The 17,976-nt window shown below is 35.3% G+C and overlaps 2 protein-coding genes across 3 annotated transcripts; both read right to left on the bottom strand.

Annotated features, from left to right (window-relative positions):
- Positions 1–3,147: 3,147 nt before the first annotated feature.
- On the bottom strand, positions 3,148–16,601 carry LOC100779869 (uncharacterized). 2 transcript variants are annotated; one of them, XM_006575091.3, is made up of 13 exons: positions 16,014–16,601; positions 15,768–15,802; positions 15,564–15,642; positions 15,418–15,493; positions 13,655–13,735; positions 13,402–13,544; positions 12,936–12,986; positions 12,262–12,421; positions 6,441–6,642; positions 5,431–5,538; positions 4,621–4,746; positions 4,386–4,437; positions 3,148–3,928 (listed from the first exon to the last, which is right to left on the bottom strand). In XM_006575091.3, exons 1-13 carry the CDS (start codon positions 16,311–16,313, stop codon positions 3,776–3,778), a joined length of 1,566 nt encoding a protein of 521 aa, XP_006575154.1. In that variant the 5' UTR covers positions 16,314–16,601; the 3' UTR covers positions 3,148–3,775. The 2 variants fall into 2 exon arrangements, with proteins under 2 accessions (XP_006575154.1, XP_006575153.1); XM_006575090.4 differs by having other exon boundaries at positions 13,402–13,547.
- Positions 6,658–10,437, bottom strand: LOC102668886 (uncharacterized). The gene is made up of 2 exons (XM_041007181.1): positions 7,694–10,437; positions 6,658–7,581 (listed from the first exon to the last, which is right to left on the bottom strand). Exon 1 carries the CDS (start codon positions 9,715–9,717, stop codon positions 7,756–7,758), a length of 1,962 nt encoding a protein of 653 aa, XP_040863115.1. The 5' UTR covers positions 9,718–10,437; the 3' UTR covers positions 6,658–7,581; positions 7,694–7,755.
- Positions 16,602–17,976: the final 1,375 nt, after the last annotated feature.

The following is a 17,976-nucleotide window of genomic DNA, read 5'->3' on the forward strand; positions in this document are numbered from 1 at the left end:
TTTTACATAGGACAATAAGTTGCATTGGAAATTATATGACATAACAAACATATGTGACCAAAAGCTACAGCCAACATGAAAACAACCTATTGTAGGGAGAACCCAAAAGCAAATATGATCTCATTTGAATGCAATGAAATGCTTTCATAATAGGATTGCATACTTTCTAAAGGAAAATTGACCCAAAAAAAAAAAAACTAATTCCCAGTTTCAGTGTATATAACCCAAAACAAATGAAACTGAAAATTCATAAAAATGTCTTCAATAGGGAGCAACAAAGAAGCCAAATTCACTTCTATGGAGAATAAAGCAATGAACAAAGTCAAATGGGAAAGACAAACAAACTCATGAACCACTTTGCGTGCACAAACATCTCAGAATTCAAATAGGGATTCCAGCCCTAACATTTACTCACAAAAAAGAAGAATGAAATAGCAATGTAATAACAAAATAATGAACAAACAAGTGCGAGAATTGCGACAAAGTGGTAAAGCAAAAAAAACGAGTCGAAATTTGAAATTATAGAACAATGGGTATTGGATCAACTCTAAACAGAACCAGAATCAAAACAAATTAAGTACCTTCCCTCACTCACAATTAATTGGAAGTACAAAAAATTAGCATATATAGGGGAAGGTGATTTACCTAGAGCGAAGAAGAAAGTGATAACGAAGAGACAGAGAGGAAAGGAAGGGATAGCGAAGAAACCCTAATTTGAGGAAGAAGAAGCAAGTCAAGATGAAAATATTTGACAACTTTTTAAATTTTGCATCAAAGTCCAGTCTACGTGTCACAATCTGGGACAATTTGCCACGTTGGATAGTCTATGTGACACTAAAATTGACAACAATGCACCTCACTAACGGCGTTACTTTTAAACTTAATGACAAGGACTATTTTGCAAAATTTTTGCAAAGATAGAGACTATTTTTTACATTTCAAAAAGATAGGGACTAATTTGCAAAAGGGGTCAAAAGTCAGGGACCAAAATGCCTATTTACTCCAAAAAATAATTAAAACTTTACCCAACCTTAATTGACCCACATGACCCAACGCGTTTTCTTCCTTCAGTGTGACACTCGGGTTAGTGGGTGATCAATTTAACCTCAAACTCAATTAGGTTGTATTGGGTTGAATGCATGGTCAATCTAATAGACAATTCAACCCAATCTCGTGATCAAACCGGTTTGACTGGTCGGGTTGGTCTCAGTTTTAAAACACAGTCATCCCCCATTTCATTTCTACTATTGTCACCATCATTCCACCACCACCGCAACCATCGTCGCCACCATTATTCCACCCCACCACTGTCGTCACCGCCATTTACATCACCACCATATCACTGCCGCCACTCCCACCCTACTACCTTTGTCGTTGCCATTATTCATAGTAGAGTGAGATAAGATAAAACCATTGATTCATTTTATTTATCTTCAATTTGTAACATCTTTTTAAAAACTAAAATCAAAGAATAAACTGAAACTCAAAATTGATTTTGATTTTTAAAAATTTCAAAATTAAAAACGAGAAATCACTTTGAGTGGGGCCTAACATATTAAGAAGTGATAGATAGAAGAAACAAAGGATTGTGTTTCAGGTGTGGAGAAAAGTTTCATTCCTTACATCAACTAGCAAAGAAACAATTATGATAAGTAATTTTGGGAGATGATAAAACCCTAAATAAAAATGGCGAAGTAATTGATGATGAAGCAAAAAAAAAGATAATGAGGAAGAACCAAGTTTTTTGATTTTTCATGAGTCAGTAATGATGGGATTAGGGCAGTTATGATAGTTATTGATAAATTAGAAGTAATTACACATTATTTACTATGTGTATTGTTTTATTAGATTCAGTTATGTAGTTTAGGAGAAATTATTTCAAGTATGATAGATGATAAGCATTTATTAAGTTTTTAGGAGCAATTATTATGTAAAATTCGTATAGAAAATGTTCTGTAGGAAAGAGGTGGACAAGATAGTGTATTATCTTTGTAGGAGTTGTTACAACTTTTGTTATAATTTTCTTCTTCTTTAATCTGTGTCTAAATCTCAAAATTTTAGTGTTTTGTCATTCACACCATCAAGACACATGTAAAATCACAAAAACACATGTCCAGTACCATCTGTTGGTGTATTAGTCAATAACAACACACTAGACCTTAGATTAATTAGTCACTTCATTATCAGTCTCATAATTTAATGCACAGCTTCGCAAAATTGTCTTCCACTTTTCTTTTGCCATCCTTTTAGATGATATGTTTTTGACACAACCATTAGCACAATAGTCTTGTCTTATATTTTACATGACTAGATTAATAGATGCTTATTAGTTCTCATTGTGTCAACAACTACTTTAACTACTCATTTCGTGTGATCATACAATCACTATAACTCTTAGCATATGTAAGTCAGCCTTTAACTTTACAATTGCAAGGACCATTCATCTATATTACATTCATTTAATGTATACGTTAGCCCCCCTACCTCCCCCAACACACATACGATGACCACTCCCTTTGCCTCTTCGTTGGTTTCTTCCAAAAATGGCAGCTATGGTTTAAGAACACAACAAACATTATTAAAAACACGGTCAACACTAACAACTACACAAAAATAATTGACAAAGTGCACCATTGTTAAATTTTCAACAACTTGGGTTGAAAGAATCGTCCACCACCACAGGTTCAGGAGAGGAGAAAAGGTCAACATAAGGTCTTAGAAAACAGAGGGTTCAAGAACACAATGGGAGAGATTGACCTTACGCTATCAAATAAGAAGTCCCTAGAGATTCACTAGACTCCAAAGGTTTCAACCAACTCAATCACTATTCATATGCATGGATTTAACCACATCACAATCTGTCGACTACCCCAATCATTATTCCATTCAGAGTTAAGCAACACAAAGACCGATGTGTATTAATAAAAGGCATATAAAAACTAAAACGCATATTTATTTCATTTGGGGACTAGTTCCTAAATAGGTATAACGTATAGGAACCAAATGATCATTTAAACCTTAATAAATAAAAAAAACCCACATAATTTTAACATTTGTTTGTAAATATAAAAGAAACATCACACAAATCATTCTCTAAGCAGTTAGAAATCCCTACCATTAACCACGATGTGTCAAGTTCGCATAATCTCATGAAAGGGCTATTATTCCCACAAAACTGATGTATAACATTCTTTTATAAATAAAACACCACATGAAATCTGATACTCTAAACCAAATGCTCCAAGTTCCTAGAGAAAATAGGGTACACAGGTACTAAAAGAAAGCGAAAAAGATCCGGACTACATATATCTCCCATCATAAAATCCCACAGTACCATAATGAAAAACATTTATAATTATAAGAACAAAATGAAAGAGCACGGACAACGCTGGAAGGCTTAGAATTTCCTTTTTCGCCCAATCTTTAGTTTCTAGAATTTTCAAATTGTGAAAAATCATATGTTTCTGCTCATGAATGCCTACCAAGCCAAGTGCAACTTTTATCATCACCTGTCAGAATGCATCAAATATATCCACTCCAGTCATGCGTATAACTATGGCTTCTGTCCAGTCGTTTGGTTATAGCATTTAAGTGATGCAAATTGTCCAGTACTAGCAGTAAGTCACACAATATTAATGTACAACACAGATGGTTTTGCCAATGAAATGCGTCCTGATCTCATGGATAATAATAGACTAAAATGTATCTGATACATTTCATCCACTTGGCATAAAATAGCAAGACAGGTGTGCTCATGTATGTCGATAAGATGGTCCTAGTCTGCATCACCAAGCCCATCACTTCCATCACCCCTTTTGGATATGGGAGTAAAATTTGAATTTGGTTTCTTCTTCTGAGAAGCAATTTCAGCATTCTTTCGCAAAACAGCTCCAGGTGATGGATATGGTCGTTGTTGAAAGAGAGGACCCTGAAATTGATTGAGAAATAATTTTTATATTATGTTTCATTTAGGAGGGTCGGGACTGAAACCAAAACTATAATTATGGCAGACATATTTTATGGTTTCAGCATAACAGAAATCACTGTTACCCCGTGGCACTGATACTAGCGACACTAGAGGCTAGGTTGGCATCAAATAGAAGCTCAATATCAACCAATTCTACACATAATCTTTCATTAACACAATTTCATTGACTTTGTGATTGTTCACACACCATACATTTTTGTAGATAACTTCATTGAGTTAGAAAATTCTTCTCAGAGTATTGAGGAATCAACGGATACCAGGTTAAAGGAATTCTTTTGGTTGAAAATGCATTAAAGAAATATAGATATCAAATGGACCAATAAGAAAAGAAGCTAGGGAAAAGATAGGAACATAAGAACTTCTGAAAATGAAAAATAAGAAGAAACAATGTACATACTGTTGCTGTTGTGTCAGCTGCTCGTGGCTGCACACCTTTCAGACCCACAACCCTGAAAGTAATCATACATTTATGTTTATTAATCAGGTTTTTCTATCAGAAAACCAAGTTTATCACTATAAGCAATTCAGTATCAGACAAGGATTTTGAAAGGGACCAATTGATCAGTTAAAAAGATTATATATATATATATATATATATATATATAGCACACATCACACACACACACACATACCATCCACCACGAGGAGCATCAGAATAGGAGCTAGGATCCATGGGATCCAACTCATCATCCTCTGCATAAGTACGTTTCTTGCCCCCTTTTCTACCTCCCTTATCAAATGGAGGTTTCGAACTGGACCTGGAGAGAGAAATTGGGATCAATATGTCCTTTATGGCTTCGATAAAGACTAACTTACAGATTTCAAGGAATAATCTTATGAGATAATTCAGTATGATATCTCTTCAATAAATCTTCCATGAAATCCATTGAAGCAAAAATATAATTAAATAATTTTTCATCATTTCTGACATGATAATTCCACAAAAAGTTCAGTTTAAGATTAGATGTAATGCAATTGTTGTCTAATTTTGATGACATAGATTGCATTTTTTATTTCTGAATAATCCTCTTTCTTTGAAAAGTATAATGGATACCAGTGCAACAATGTTAGTTTTCTTTTCAAAAGTTCACTTCTCTTTAATTTTCATCAATTCTTTACCATAGAATGCACCTTCTGTTATTAAACTCTACACTGTATTTTCTCAATATGGAAGGGAAGAAAACAGAAAAGTATATTCACAATACAAGTTCTTTTAATCACAAGCAGAATGTAGATTTTTCATGATAGTGTAATGTAGAAAGAGAGAAGTTCTAAATAATGATGGATATATGGAAGTTGAAATTTAATTATATTATTATAGAGGTCATGCCCCAAAGATGGCATCAATAAAGTTAGCTAGATAACATCAGTTGAACAGCAAAATTTTTTTGTTAAGAATTTAACAGCACACTAGCACAGCAGATTTTCATACAAAATTATACCTCTGTTTGCTAGTCTTTTTATCCAAACTTTCACAGGGATGTGCAGCACTGCTTTGCTGATTATTCAAACTTGAGGACAAATATTGACATTGTGGAAGATTCAGAACTCTGCATTTTCATTTTTTGATAATAAAAAGCAAAATAAATATGAGAGATAAACATTTGCAGCTAATTCAGAAAAAACATATATTATGGAGCAGATGATATATTTACTCATTGGAAGAAAAAAATTTAACATTACTTTTGTGGATTTCATTTTCATTGTGTGGGATAAGGCTATTGTTGTGGTTATTGTATTTTTGTGGATTTCATTTACATTTAAAAACACATTTCCAGTGAGCTCCAATTACTATGCAACCTATTACACAGTCTCCGAGATGAACCAACAAATTACAATTCTAGACTTCAAGTGAACAAGACAAGTATCTTTCAGTCACAAATGGTGTTGTAAAGAAAAGGAATCATGACTTTCCTTATAATGACAAAACTAGTAATTGGTTAATCCTTTGAAGAATTTCTGCTACAACAGTGGAGCCAGGTTTGGGTATGTTTGTGTAACCCCATTGCATGGAATAAGTGATATAAAGTCTAAAGCATGTCACCCCTTTGAATCTGGTTTGGTTTATCATGAAACTTTACTTTTTCTCCCACTTTCCCTTGATGTAGGGAAAGACGAGGTCACTCGAATGAAATAATCAGTCATCTATAATCATAAATCAACCTACCCCATCATTCTCGTTGGCCATCTATGATGGATGTGATATTTCAATTCTTGTTCAACATACAACAAACAAATGTATGATCTAGGTAACTTCTGTATAAACTTACAGCCAAAACAATGTAAGAATTATCCAAAATAGCATGTTTGTTTGTGATTATTTCTGAAGAAACAATTGCTTATCTTTCAAAAGCCCTCTTTAGAAGATGGCAATTATAAGCAATTATTTCTCCATAATAAGATAACCAAAACTCAAACCAAGTCCTCAATATTAAGAGTAACCACTCTCTACCTTGTGCAATGATTGCAGTAACCCCATGCTTGAACAAGGCCAACACCCCAACCACCGCATCCCATGCACTGCGGAAAATTAGATGATTGATCATACCCACCACCAGCAGACAAGTCTGAGTGATTTGAAACAACTTCCTGAACTAAATTAGGACGCTCCCATTGTGATACATGAGTTTTTGTATTGTAATAATACTTATGACCTGTAATACAAAGAAAGAATTGATAAGATAACATATAAAATTCATAAAACAGTGGCAAAAGAGATAAGAAATTTAAACCAAGAACTACAATCAAGTCATGGGTAAACCAATGTTGTTAATGGCGGATGGCGGTTCATGGCGGAAAGCCAAAAATCCGCCATAAAAATATGGCGGATGGCGTAGCGGAAAATGGCGGATGTCATGACGGACAAAAAAAGAAAAAAATACATATATATAAACTCATTGAAATTGAAAAAAACAAAGGATTGCATTTAAATAAACTAAAAAAGTTTCATGAGTTCATATAATAATCAAGTACCAATACCAAATAAACTCATTAAAGAGTTCAAAATAAGAAAATGATAAAAACATAATGCAAAGTGCAAAGAAAAGGTTGAGGCTCTAATCATCTTCTCCAATCCCAACATAATCATCTTCGTTGTTATCATATGGTAATGGATCATCTCCCTCTCCCTCTTCCCCATCAGACGCCTCAAAATTGATCATGATTTCTTCTTCTTCAGATTCAAGATCAATATTCTCCTCAAAATCTAGATCTTCATCATTTTCTTGGACTGCTTTTTGCTTCCTTGATGAAGATCCAACAACCATTGCCTGTTTTTTAGAAGTTTGGGCAGCAGCAACACTTGTTGTTTTTTGCTTTTTTCGCCTAGTATACATCCTACACTCTCCAACCCCCGAAGCCTGATACACAGTTGCCCAATTTAGAGCATCATCATCTTCAAATACCAAATCATTATCATCATCTTGATCCATCTCTTCCACGAGCCATTCATTGCACACATCAATATCATTAAGAGAAATTGGATCAATTTCATCTCTTGCATTATATCTTTGCTTCAATTGTTGGTTGTATTTGACAAACACCAAATCATGCAACCTCTTGTGCTCAAGCCTATTTCTTTTTTTGGAATGAATCTACAACATAAAAAATAAATGTTGATTTCAATCTCAAATATACTCCAAATAAAACTTGATCATCAAAATTAAATAAAATTAAAAAGTATAGTTAGAGTTTTGTCACAATTACTTGCTCAAACACACTCCAATTTCTTTCACATCCTAAAGCATTGCAAGTCAAACTCAAAATTTTTAATAGCTAGCTTTTGCAAATTTGGAGTTTGTGACCCAAACATTCGCCACCAATATGCTGCAATACCAATTACCAACCAAGAGCATAACTTCAGAGTTAGAATTCTGAATTATAACACTAATACATAAAAAAATAGTATGGTATTTGTATTTGTCATATGGTAAAAGTTTCTTACTAGGAGAATGACTTTTCCTTTGAGCCATTGCAAAGTCAGAACCAAAGTGTTCAGCACCAATCTTGTAAAGATGCAACTCGGTTAGAATTTTTTGTTGCACATCAAATTGTGGAATCAACTTCTTAATGCACTCAAACAAACCATTGGTGAACTCAAAATCAAACTCCAAGTCAGTGTTGTCATAAAAGAACTCTGGATTTAAGAAGTGGGCAGCTGCATGCAATGGCCTATAAAGCTGACAATTCCATCTTTTATCAATGATTGCAAACACATCTTTGTACTTGCTTTCATTGCTGTTAAAAGACTTGATAATTGTTTCTTTTGCCTTGTCCATTGCTTCATAAATATAGCCCATGGCTGGTTTCTTTTCACCATCCACAAGACGAATCACTTTCACAAGTGGAGCCATGACTTTAAGAGTGTAAACCACACTATTCCAAAAAGAAGGCATGAGAACTACCTTTGCAGCTTCTTTTCCCTTAGGCTCCATAGATAGCTTGTTCAAGGTCCATTCATCAGAAGTAAACATCTTTCTAATATTTGCTTTCTCTTTGTGGAGCCTTTCCAAGGTTAGATAAGAAGTCGCAAATCTAGTAATAGCATGTCTCACCAATTCCCTCTTGTTTGTAAAATTTCTCAACAAACTTAAGGTACTTGAATGGGCATAGATAAACCCAACTAGATTAATTGCCCTTCTAATTGTCTTCCTTATCAAGGGAAGCTTCCCAATATCTTCAAGCATCAAATCAATACAATGAGCTGCACAAGGAGTCCAATAAATATGTTTCCTTTTCTCCTCCAACAACTTACCCGCTAAAACATAGTTGCTCCCATTATCGGTTACAACTTGAACAACATTCTCTTCTCCAACTTCCTCCACAATGGCATCAAGCAACTCAAAAAGCTTTTCACTCGTCTTTACAAAATCAGAGCCATCAACAGACTTCAAAAACATGGTACCAGCTTGAGAGTTAATCAAAAAATTAATGATGTATCTTTGTTTCCGATCAGTCCATGCATCAGACATAATAGTACAACCATACTTGACCCATTGCTCCCTATGGCCTTTCATCAAATTTTCAGTATATTCAACTTCCGTCTTGAGGAGTGGAACTCTGATGTCATGATAGCTAGGAATGGGCAAATGTGGTCCATATTGACCAATGGCTGCAACCATATTCTCAAAGCTTTTCAATTTAATGAGGTTGAATGACAAACCTGCTTGATACCAAAAGCGAGCAATATGTTGATGCACCTTTAATACTTCATTCTTATCCACTGACTCTCTAATGTTCATTTTCCTCAACATCTCCATTTTTCTCCGATTGATTGCATTTTCTGGATTCTTACAAAATTTATCCATTGGTCCTTTTTTAGTTCCACACTTTGTCTTTGCACTTGCAGCTGCATTACAAGAGTCCGCAAACTCATCTTCTTCACTTCCATCACATCCAATTAGTTCACCAAATTCAAAATTTCTTATATTTGCCATATTACCACTGCCAGAAGTACTGTAAGTGGTCCCACTTTTTTTGGTAGCCATATATTCCTTCAACTCTTCGACTACATTTGGTGGAGTTTTCTTGCAAGCTGCAACATTACCCGACTTCCCAATCAGGTGTTGTTTGGCTCTGGTTATTCCTCCCTTTGTGATTTTTCCACAGAAATTACAAACAATGGTGTTTGTATCTCCTTCCACCAGTGAATGACAATATTTCCAGCCTGGGTCTGCCTTATTTTTCCTCGTTGCACTTGCAGTAGCAGCATCGAATGATGGTTCAGCCATTTAAAAGGGGACTAAACAAAAAAAATAAAAATTGTGGTGTCAAATAGAAAAAAAAATTAAAAATGGGACTGTCTAAAGTAAAAAGAGGGTGTCAAATAGAAAAACGAAAAAAAAAGCTGCAGACAGAAAAAAGGGGTGTCAAGCAGCAAAAACAAAACCAAAAAAAAGCTTTGCCCACCAGTATAAGTCGCGATGTTCTACGTGTGGGTTGGGATCGTCTTCTCCGTGCTCGTTGCCGTCGTTCACGCCGTGCTCGTCACCGCCGTTCGCGCCGTGGGTCGTCGCTGCTGGCTGCTGTGTGCAGCGGGTCACACGTGGCTGCTGTCGTGGCTGGTTGCAGGGGTCGTGGCTGGGTTCCAAGGTCGCGCTGTGTGTTGGAGCTTCGAGGGGTTGCAGCTGCGTTCTGAAAGCTTGGAGGGGTCATGGTTTTCATTAAGTTACCGGGTAGGGTTGAGTCGGGTCAGCCCAACTCCTACCGCGGACAAAAAAAAAAACAAATTCCGCCATTTTTCGCCTCGCCGCCATATCCGTCATGGCGCCGCCATCTTTAACCTGCCACGCCACCGCTATTCGGTGGCGTTTTTTAAGAAATCCGCTATGCAACTCCGCCATGGCGCCGCCATGGCCGCCATTTAACAACACGGGGGTAAACTGACCCAACAAACAAACCACTCCAAAAATCATTTTGCATGTGTTAAAATTTTTTATTTCTCTGAGAAGAAACTGAACTATATACTGAACCTGATGGCATATAATACATGGTCACTATGAAAATTGCAATGTTTATACAGAGTGACAAGGAATGAGGAATCAAGTAGATTTACTAATTGACAACACAAAAACATGCAAAAGGACCAAACAAATAAAAAGTCAAACATTAGAACATTTATCTTATCCTCAAAAAGAAAAATATAAACTATTGTTTTCTCCATAATATTAAGTATAGTTGTGATGTACTATTTCATCAGATTTCAAATGCTCTTGCTCAGTAAAGCAATGCAGGCACTATACTGCCTTTCCTGTGGGTCCTCTGTGCAGTAAATATATAAAATGTTATTTCTTTTTCTATATTAAAGCAAAAATCGTGTCCATATCAACCATTTAATGTATTAATATAAATTTAACGGTTTCCAGCACCAAGAGCTATGGGAAGATAGAGGAGGGCTTTCAAAACACTGCTGAAATGATTGACCTAGATCCTATTTGTAAAGGACACAACTTTCTGGTTGACTTCCAAGTGGTCTGTTACAAACTTAGGATCCAATTGCAAGGTATAGTTCTTGACTCCCATATTGGAAGTATGGGATTTAGTGTGGGGTTTATAAGGTCTTGGGTTTTCCAACTACAATGGCTAACTCTTGTGGTGTGGTTCTCCCAAGGTTCTCATCAATTGGTATCAAATCTTTCCATCTAGTCTCTAAGCTGCAAAGGAGCAGCATGAGTGTTGATACCAGCATTGCAGTGTTCACTCAGGACTAGTCAAAGGGCTAGTGTGTAGCCAGCATGCGGAGCGTATGGGATGTTAGGATCCAATTGCAAGATATAGGACTTCAGTCCCACATTGGCAGTAAGTACAATAGTTAGCTTCTGTGATGTGGTTCTCCCAAGGTTCTTATCATGGCCCTTGACATAGGCATTGAAGAAGGTCAGTGAGACCCCATTGATCCATGTTTTCTCCTGCTACTACTGATGTTTGGTATTTCTCTGAATTCAAGGTCAGAGAACCTCCAAGAGAAATTGAAGATAAGAAGAGAGGAATTCTCTTAATTCTCATTATTACCCCTTTCAACAGATTACAGGAATTATATAAGCTTCGTCACATGCATACGTCCTAAGCAACAATCAGAATAAAATCTAAGCCTCAATCATTGCTAACAGAATTCTAACAATGACCCTTCTAGAATCCAGCTGAGTCATTCGATTATTATGATTCACTACCATACGGAATCTCTAATGATAGAGCACATAGTCATTCCATTTCTTTGGTGCAACAATAGTCCTCTTGGGTAAAAACAACATAGTGCTTCTAGCAGAGGCGGTGGTGGCAGTGGCAGTGCCTATGGTGGTGGAAAGGGCCATTGTCAAATGTAAGGAATGTGTGCTTTTTTAAAAAACTAAAACCAAAATCACATAACCTTTTTTCTTGGTTTTGAAAATGAATGTAAAAGTCTTTTGAAAATGAGTTAAAAAAAACATTTCAGCTCTATTTTTGCCAAACACGTTTTGTTTTGAAAATTGTATTTGAAAATCAAAAGCTCGCAACCACCCCAAATGGGCCCGTGAGTGTACTGTGCTGGACTAGTTTCTGTTACTGGAGGGAGATATCATTAGCCAGTGATGGTTAGAAAGAATTGTAACAGGTATTAACAGAGATAGGCTATCAAGAGATAGCGATAGAAGACTAGGAGTACTTGTAATCATTCTTTCTCTAATTCTAAACCAGTAGCATCGATACATTCATTACAAACTCCTTTTGATGTTAGAAATATAAATAAAACTCATAAAGACCAGATGCAACGACATGATATTTTATATGTGCTGAACCTGTTGTTTCATCCATTGCCTCCACCCAATTTTCTGGAAGATGCGAAGATGATGGTGATTGCTCAGTTAAGTATGATTCTTGAGGTTTTTCCCATTGACTCTTCCCAGTACTTTCATTATAATAATAACATGCCCCACTTCCAGGATCTTTTGCCTCCACCTACATGGAAAATTAGTAATTTGTATGAGCTAGAAGTAGTAAGGTATTGATAAAATTAAAAATTCTAAAGAAAAGAGGAAATAATAGAAATCAGCTCATCATTCAAACTTATAATGAGAGATACCATAACATTAACTATATACCTTTTAAATATAGTCATGACTTTAAATAAAGATTATTTCATTATCAGGGTAAAAAGCAAAAGCCAACATCTGATTTATCATTTACCAGGCCTAAGGTGTCCTTATTCTTTCATAATTAATACAAATGCCAAAACTTTCGGTCAATAAGACTTGTTTTACCTTTTGTTTGTTTATTAAAAAGATACACAGGATTTTAGTGATGACAAAATATGCAGCAGCTATGACACCCAAATCTTAATTCTTTTTTTTTTCCAAAGCTAGGATCTCATTTAAGGAAGTCCAAGACTGATAAGGAGATTTATAGAATAGCTAAAGGCATATGCAAAAAAAATTCCATTGAAAGGAAAACTTTTATAACAAGTGATACACACCCATCCTGGAGGCAACTTTTTATTTTCTGTAACTTCAGTTGCTGTGCCTTTCTGAAATTCAGAAACAGGTAACCTGTAAGTATTTGAATTTTGAACAGATTGAAAATACTATAATGTAAAAGCAAGAACATCACATAGTTCAAACCCAAATGAAATTTGCAGCACAATATTATTCATGCACCAAGCCTAATAGTGTTGGGCGTGAGGGATTGTATTGGGAAAAACCCAAGTCCCACAACGGCTAGAGATAGTGCCAAGAAAGAGTATACCAATGAGTTGGGGGGGGGGGGGGGGGACCTTAGAAACTGGTTTTGTAGGGATGAGTTAGGCTCAAACCCAAATTCTAAGAGTGACCCACTTCTAAAGAGGAAAAAAACTGAGAAAGCAAAAATAAACACATAAACTGATGGAGGAGGAGAGAAAATGAATCATGATAACAAAGATAAACTAAGATCAAAATTCTTACAAGATCTGTGGTACATGTATCATCTTTAAGAATACCCCTAGCTCTCAACCTCTGCTTGAGGTACTCAGGCAATTCTTTAGCTGGAGGTTTTTGTTCTGAACATCTATCAAGAATAGATTCAGGCTGACTGAAAGCATTGCTACCTACTTGATAGTTCCAGAAGCAACAAAGTTAAGGTATACTCAATGGCTCAGTTATTGCAGTTTAAAAGAGTGCTGCAGCATGAGTAAAATAGTTTTGGAATTAAATTTACCTGCAGTAGTCTTAAGGGTTGGAGCATCATAATAGGCACCTCCACCAGGTACACCATATCCATTACCTATTTCTGTGTTACCTGATACAGAATGCATAAAATCCCAAACAAAGCATATGAATTCATTACAATTAAAATACATCATAGATGAAATTGACCAATAATGGTGATTGGGTGAAGTAAAAGAAATATGGAAACAGCGTGCTTTAATGAGAAAACCACACCCAAAACTTCTTTTCTTATAATTCTTATCAAGGTTTGTTTCCCTTCCCTTAAATGTGGTCAAAGCACATCCTCCTCAATGGTTTGAAGGTTAGGAATGTTGTACACAAAGTTTAATGAGGTATAAAAGCCCTAGCATAATATTTTCAGCACCCAGGATATATGGGAAGGAAAAGAATGAACAAAAGAGAACTGAATTATCTGTTATACAGTGAAGAGCAGCAGTAACTAGAACCATTGATTAGCGGTAACCCATGTCCTCACGTCCTGTGATCCTTCAAAATGATAGACCATATTTTTTTATTTGTTGCACAAAGATATTAACCATTGTTTCAATAATAGGGTTATGAGTACTTGATGGAATTATTGGTATAAATAGGAAAATTAGTGAGGTGTTTGGAAGAACATATTTACAGTTTATTTCGGCTCATCTTATGAGATAAGTACTTGTGTAAATATTTGGGAGAGCTTATGAAAAATAGTTGCGATACATTTGTAAGTTGTTTTTGGCTTATTTTCAATAAGATCATGATTGTTGAATCGGGATTCAAATCGTGAATTGGAAGACTCATTTTCTGAATCGTGAATTGAATCATATCATGAATCGTAAGATTCATGATCAATAATAAAACATAGCATATGCAACTAACAAAAACATATTAAAGCACATACTCATGATAAATAACTGAAAAAACATAACTCTAGGAGCATAAGATGTTTTGTGAAGCCTTTATTTTAGTATAATGGAAATGAAGCAATTAAATATCTAAATAGAGTACACGCATTAAATGAGTGAGCGGCAAAAAAAGTAGTGGATTAATCAAATAGGATAAATTTAGAGGTGTTCTTTCTATTTCTTTTAATTTAATAATTTAGGCTTATATAACTTTTTAATTTTTTCATGAAAATTGGAGAAAGTAAACTAAAAAATAACAAATCCTTGAATCTTGTGAATCGTAAGATCACATGATTCATTCATGTATTGTAAGATACAAAGTCTTTTAAGATTCATCTTAAGATACGCATTGGTAGGTAGCCAAATTGTATCAAATCGCAAGATTCAAATCGTGAATTGTAAGATACTAATAACTATGGCCATGACAGCTTATAAAATAAACTTACATCTTGTATGGAAACAATTTAACCCTATTTTCTCTTTGGTTATAGAAAAAACTTATAAATAGGTGCTTACATGATAAGCAAATATTCAATAAGCACTTAATTAAGTTGTTTACCCAAATGCACCCTAGGTTAGGGTAAATTTGTAAGATAATAATATCTAGCAACTATATTAACTATCTTTCTAGCTAGAGTACACATGCATATACACAGTTATTTCGGATGTCCGAATCTGTTACAACAGCTTAGAGTTCTCATATTTATGTGAAGAAGACAGACACATGATTTTTTCTTCACTATGATAAAGATGCTCATTAAAATGAAAGGGCCAACAGTATGGAAAAATAATTTTATGACAAACATAAGACCACGAGAGTTGAGCATTCTAAAGTCCAAAAAGCAAAAGTAAGTAAACTACAGACCTTCTGCACGTGCAGCTTTCCCACGCTTCACAGCCATTTCAGCCCTATGCTCTGTGGCCATTTTCAACAGATGCTCCTGTTTTTCAAAAAATAATAAATAAAAAAATGAATAGAAAAACCAAAATTGCACTCTCCAACTCTCATACCTTCAAAGCATTGGGGTCACGACGCTCCGAGAACAAATCTAAATTATCCTTGGTAGGTGAATCCACAGTTCTTCCCTCTCTACAACGGCACAACACAAACAAACATCTAATTCAATAATTCCCACTATCCCAAACCACTAACAATAACATTTCAAGAAAGCATTCCACATAATTAAGTAAAGGAAAACGAAAATCAAAACACACCTTTGACTCCTAATGACATTTTGCATGGCAATTTCCTATCAGCAAAGACAAATCCAAACCAATCAGAACAATCAAATGAAAAACAAGTAACAACCAAACAAAACATGTAAACACAAAACTATCAATGTTTTAAAATACAGTCCGAAGCATCAACACAACTACAATTGTGGTCGCATTTGTCCACAATATCACACTATAAAACCGCGACAGAAATTTAAAACCATGCCACAAAAGACTTCATCATACTTGTTCACGCAGCACGGCATCCTGAGCAGCAACAACGATATCGTCGCGCGAGCCAGTTAACTGTGCTCCATAGTAATTGGAAGCACTCACTGTGGCACCATCTACTGCAGTGATCTCAACATGGTTAGAATTGAAGGACTTGTTTTCTTCGTGTTGTTCAGTTGGTTTAGCATTGGAAGAAAAACCATAGTGAGAAAGGGTTCCTTGTTGAAAGTTGTAGGGGGCACTGGGAGTGGCAAAGGCGTAATTTGGCCACGAAGGAACACCTGGAGGGAGTGGTTGATCTTGAGAATTATCCATGTCTTTTGAATTATTTGCTATGTTGAAGCTTCCAAGGCTGAAATTTGTGATCAATGAACCGATAATGGAGAAAATGCATTGATATATGGAACAGAAACAAGGATTAGAAAGAAAAAAAATGGTTAATTAGAAAGAGTGAATTTGGAATGGAGACAGCGAGAAACTTTGGAAGTAGAATTGGATATATGAAACAACAGGGTACGATTATGAAGGTTAAGGAGAAACGAGAGTTTCGGATATGACTGTGGAAGGGTGAGTTAACTAAGAGAGAGAGAGAGAGAGAGAGGGTTCCTGTGTTCATACGGTGTATGAATGAATTTTTTAAACGGGCCGGGCCTAGTCTTTTTTTTGTCAAGGGATGTTATTCGCACCTCGTTTCCCTCTTTGCACCCCCTATATTTTTTTTAACGAAAATGTCTTTCATGAATGTAGGAAATAATAAAGAAAATGTATTTGGTTGTGTTTTAGGAAATATTTATTCTGAAAATATTTTCAAAAACCAATGTTAAAATTGAAAATGATAAAAAAGTTCTAATGTTTTCTAAAAGGTGAAAACACGGTGACACAATGGTAAATATAATAATATTCATTTATTAATTATTTTGTTATTTCACTCATTGTAACTGCTTTTGACTGTGCTCTCCTTAACCCTATTTATTTCTATTTGAGAAACTCTTTATTTCTATTTGAGAAATCAATGGGAAAGTAACTACTATATATAAAGCTTGTGCAATCATGTTTCATGGGAGAATTCACGAATCTCTAGCTTGCACTTACCTGAATAATAAGTGTTTGAAATTTTGGATTAGTTTCTTTTGTGGTTATTCTTAATTTGGAATGGGATTTGATTCCGTTAGTGTTTGATCATGAATTGTTGAGGAATAGTCGGTGCCAATGGTTCATGTGGGGTTTGGTTTGTGTGGTGATGCAACATGAGATGAGCTAAACCAGGTTGGAAGTTATTAAAGTTAATCAAGTGGTCTCAACAACTCAAGAGGGGATAGATTGAGTTCTTTTAAGATGGTTTCGCACCGAACCTCTAATCCTAAAGGAACTAGTTACCTTCAAATATATTTAATAATATTTGATTTAGTGAGAATGACACCTATTATTATCCCAAACCCTAACCTCAAATATATTGCATATAAAATAATGAAGCAATTTATCAAAGCAATAAAGACAATATAAAAGAAAAAGGTTAGAAGAGAATGCATCAGTGATTTTTATATTGGTTCAGTCAACCCCAATTGACACCTAGTACTCAAGCTTCAACTTGAGATTTTTCGCTAAGAAAAACTATTATAGAGATAGAGTTGATTATGCTTATACCTTTGACAACCTAACTAGTACACCATTTTTTGAATCTTACACTTTGTCATCGTGTCAAAAAATATAGAGACCGAGCTGATTATGTTTGGACCTTCAACAAACTTAGAAGGACACCCTTCTCTGGACCCTAGACCTATCCCCCAAGGATCTCACACTTTAGTAAATCTGAAAAGAAAGCAACAAACGAGTTATGTTTGCACCTTTGATAACCTAAATGGGACACCCCTTTCTTCTTAGACAAAAACCTTAAGGCATCAAAACACCTCTAAGTAACAACTTTGCTAACAATCACTATCAAAAGTGGAAATATCGTTTACTTAAGAACTCTAACACT

This window comes from Glycine max, chromosome 2 (assembly GCF_000004515.6).
Source record: "Glycine max cultivar Williams 82 chromosome 2, Glycine_max_v4.0, whole genome shotgun sequence".
Taxonomy (NCBI): Eukaryota; Viridiplantae; Streptophyta; class Magnoliopsida; order Fabales; family Fabaceae; genus Glycine; species Glycine max.

Excerpts from the sequence above, each read along its gene's own strand:
- LOC102668886 (XM_041007181.1), bottom strand. The coding sequence starts at position 9,717 with ATGGCTGAACCATCATTCGATGCTGCTACTGCAAGTGCAACGAGGAAA.
- LOC100779869 (XM_006575090.4), bottom strand. The coding sequence starts at position 16,313 with ATGGATAATTCTCAAGATCAACCACTCCCTCCAGGTGTTCCTTCGTGG. Across the intron at positions 6,643-12,261 it reads GGCAATGGATGAAACAACAG|GTCATAAGTATTATTACAAT; the intron begins GTTCAGCACATA and ends TTTGTATTACAG. Across the intron at positions 3,929-4,385 it reads CAGCTGACACAACAGCAACA|GGTCCTCTCTTTCAACAACG; the intron begins GTATGTACATTG and ends AATCAATTTCAG.